Here is a 1,508-nt window from a genome sequence, read left to right as displayed (position 1 = left end):
CCAGGGCCGGCCTGGCCCGGGGCACCCCTCCCTCCAAGTGCAGCACACAAGCCCGGCCTCGGGGTCTCGGCCGCGCGTCCTCTCGTCAGTGACACCTCCTTCCTGCCGTCGTCTGAGTCACCTGCCCCTGGGCCTCTTTCCTGCAGCGGCAGGCCTTCCTCCTCTTCATGCCCCCCATCCCGGCGCTCCACAGACGGTCCTTGTGCGGCTGCAGGTGGATTTGGCGTAATATCCAAACGTCTAGGGCGCCCCCCTTCGCAGATTTAGTCGCTTAGCAACCAATCCAGTTCTCACACAGGCTCCAAACAAGGCACTTTTTAATAAAAACCCCAAACAAACCTGACCCACAGTGACCCGATAGGACAGAGTGGGCCTGCCCCAGAGGGTTTCCAAGGCTGTCAGTCGTTAGGGAAGCAGACTGCCTCAGCTTTCTCCCGAGGAGCAGTCGGTGGGTTCGCATCCCGACCCTCTGCTTAGCAGTCACCGGCCAGCCCCGTCATGGGCTCCGCACGGTTTCTAGGTTTGGGTGCTCTCCCCCCTAGTCCCCGGCCTGCTGTCCTCTTCATGGGCAAGATTCCTAGAGGTGGGATTGCAGGTTCACGGAGTTCGAGCGTTTTTAAATAGATCCTGCCAAATCACTTTCCAAAAAGGAGGTAGCGGTTCCCAGTGCGCCGCAGGCAGCTTGAGAGCACGCGCGCCTCTGCACATCTCTCCCGGGGACGTCAACCGTTGACAGCTTGTGGCGGATCTGCCGGCGGTGGGGCAAGGCGCTCTCTGTTTGCATTCGCATGATCCTGATTAATAGCGAGCCCCGGCAGCTGACATATGTTTAGTGTTTATCACCTCTTCCTCCCCACGTCTTTGCCCTGCGTCCCAGGGGACCGCTCTCTGGGTAGGGGTGGGTGGTGAGAGGAACCCGTGCGCTGCGGAGGGGCCCGGGTTTGAGGTTCGGAGGCTGTGTAAGCAGCCTCTCAGGGCCACGGTCTTCCGGAAGCTGTACGAGGAGGGCCTGGACCGAGGCTCTCCGCTCGAATGCCCGGCAGCCCCGGCCTTGCCCACGGTCAGGGCGCCGCGGGTGGCAGAGGCCTGGGCCGCAGCCAGACTGCGCCTCCTGCGCGCCCTCGTCCTGCATCGCGATTGCCCGGGAGATGTCTTCGGGCACCTTGAGGAAGGTCGGCGGCTGCGGGCCAGCGCGGAAGGGGCAGGGGCAGTCCCTGCTGCAGAACCCCGGACGCTGAGGCCGGCCCCTCGCGGCGGCCACCTCAGGGACCGGCGGGACGAGGGAGGGCAGGAGCCGGGTGCGGGCGAGCAGTGTCCACAAGGGCTGGTGGCTCTAGGGCCGCAGCTCCCCGCCCGGAGGTGGGGTGGGGGTGGGGATGACGGTGCGAGGCATCCAAGGGCCTGGGCTCCGGCATCAGGGTCCTGGAGGGCGCCGGGGGGAAGGCCTGGGGTCCCCGCGAGGAGACCACCGGGTGGGCGGCCTGGGGGGTGTCGGGGGCCGCGGGCAG

The 1,508-nt window shown here is 65.9% G+C and overlaps 1 protein-coding gene across 1 annotated transcript in view; it reads left to right on the top strand.

The window, feature by feature from the left end:
- The first annotated feature begins 498 nt into the window (after positions 1-498).
- CKB (creatine kinase B) overlaps positions 499-1,508 on the top strand; it is a 3,876-nt gene continuing 2,866 nt past the window's right edge. Inside the window, exons 1-2 of the mRNA XM_007944617.2 lie at positions 499-583; positions 897-1,298. Coding sequence (XP_007942808.1) covers positions 499-583; positions 897-1,298 — 487 coding nt within the window. The remainder of the gene's footprint in view (positions 584-896; positions 1,299-1,508) is intronic.

This window comes from Orycteropus afer, unplaced genomic scaffold (assembly GCF_000298275.1).
Source record: "Orycteropus afer afer isolate SDZICR_OR568_19922 unplaced genomic scaffold, OryAfe1.0 scaffold00128, whole genome shotgun sequence".
In the NCBI taxonomy this organism is placed as follows: Eukaryota; Metazoa; Chordata; class Mammalia; order Tubulidentata; family Orycteropodidae; genus Orycteropus; species Orycteropus afer.
The sequence above is the reverse complement of the archived record's forward strand: the minus strand, read 5'-3'. Positions and strand labels throughout refer to the sequence as shown.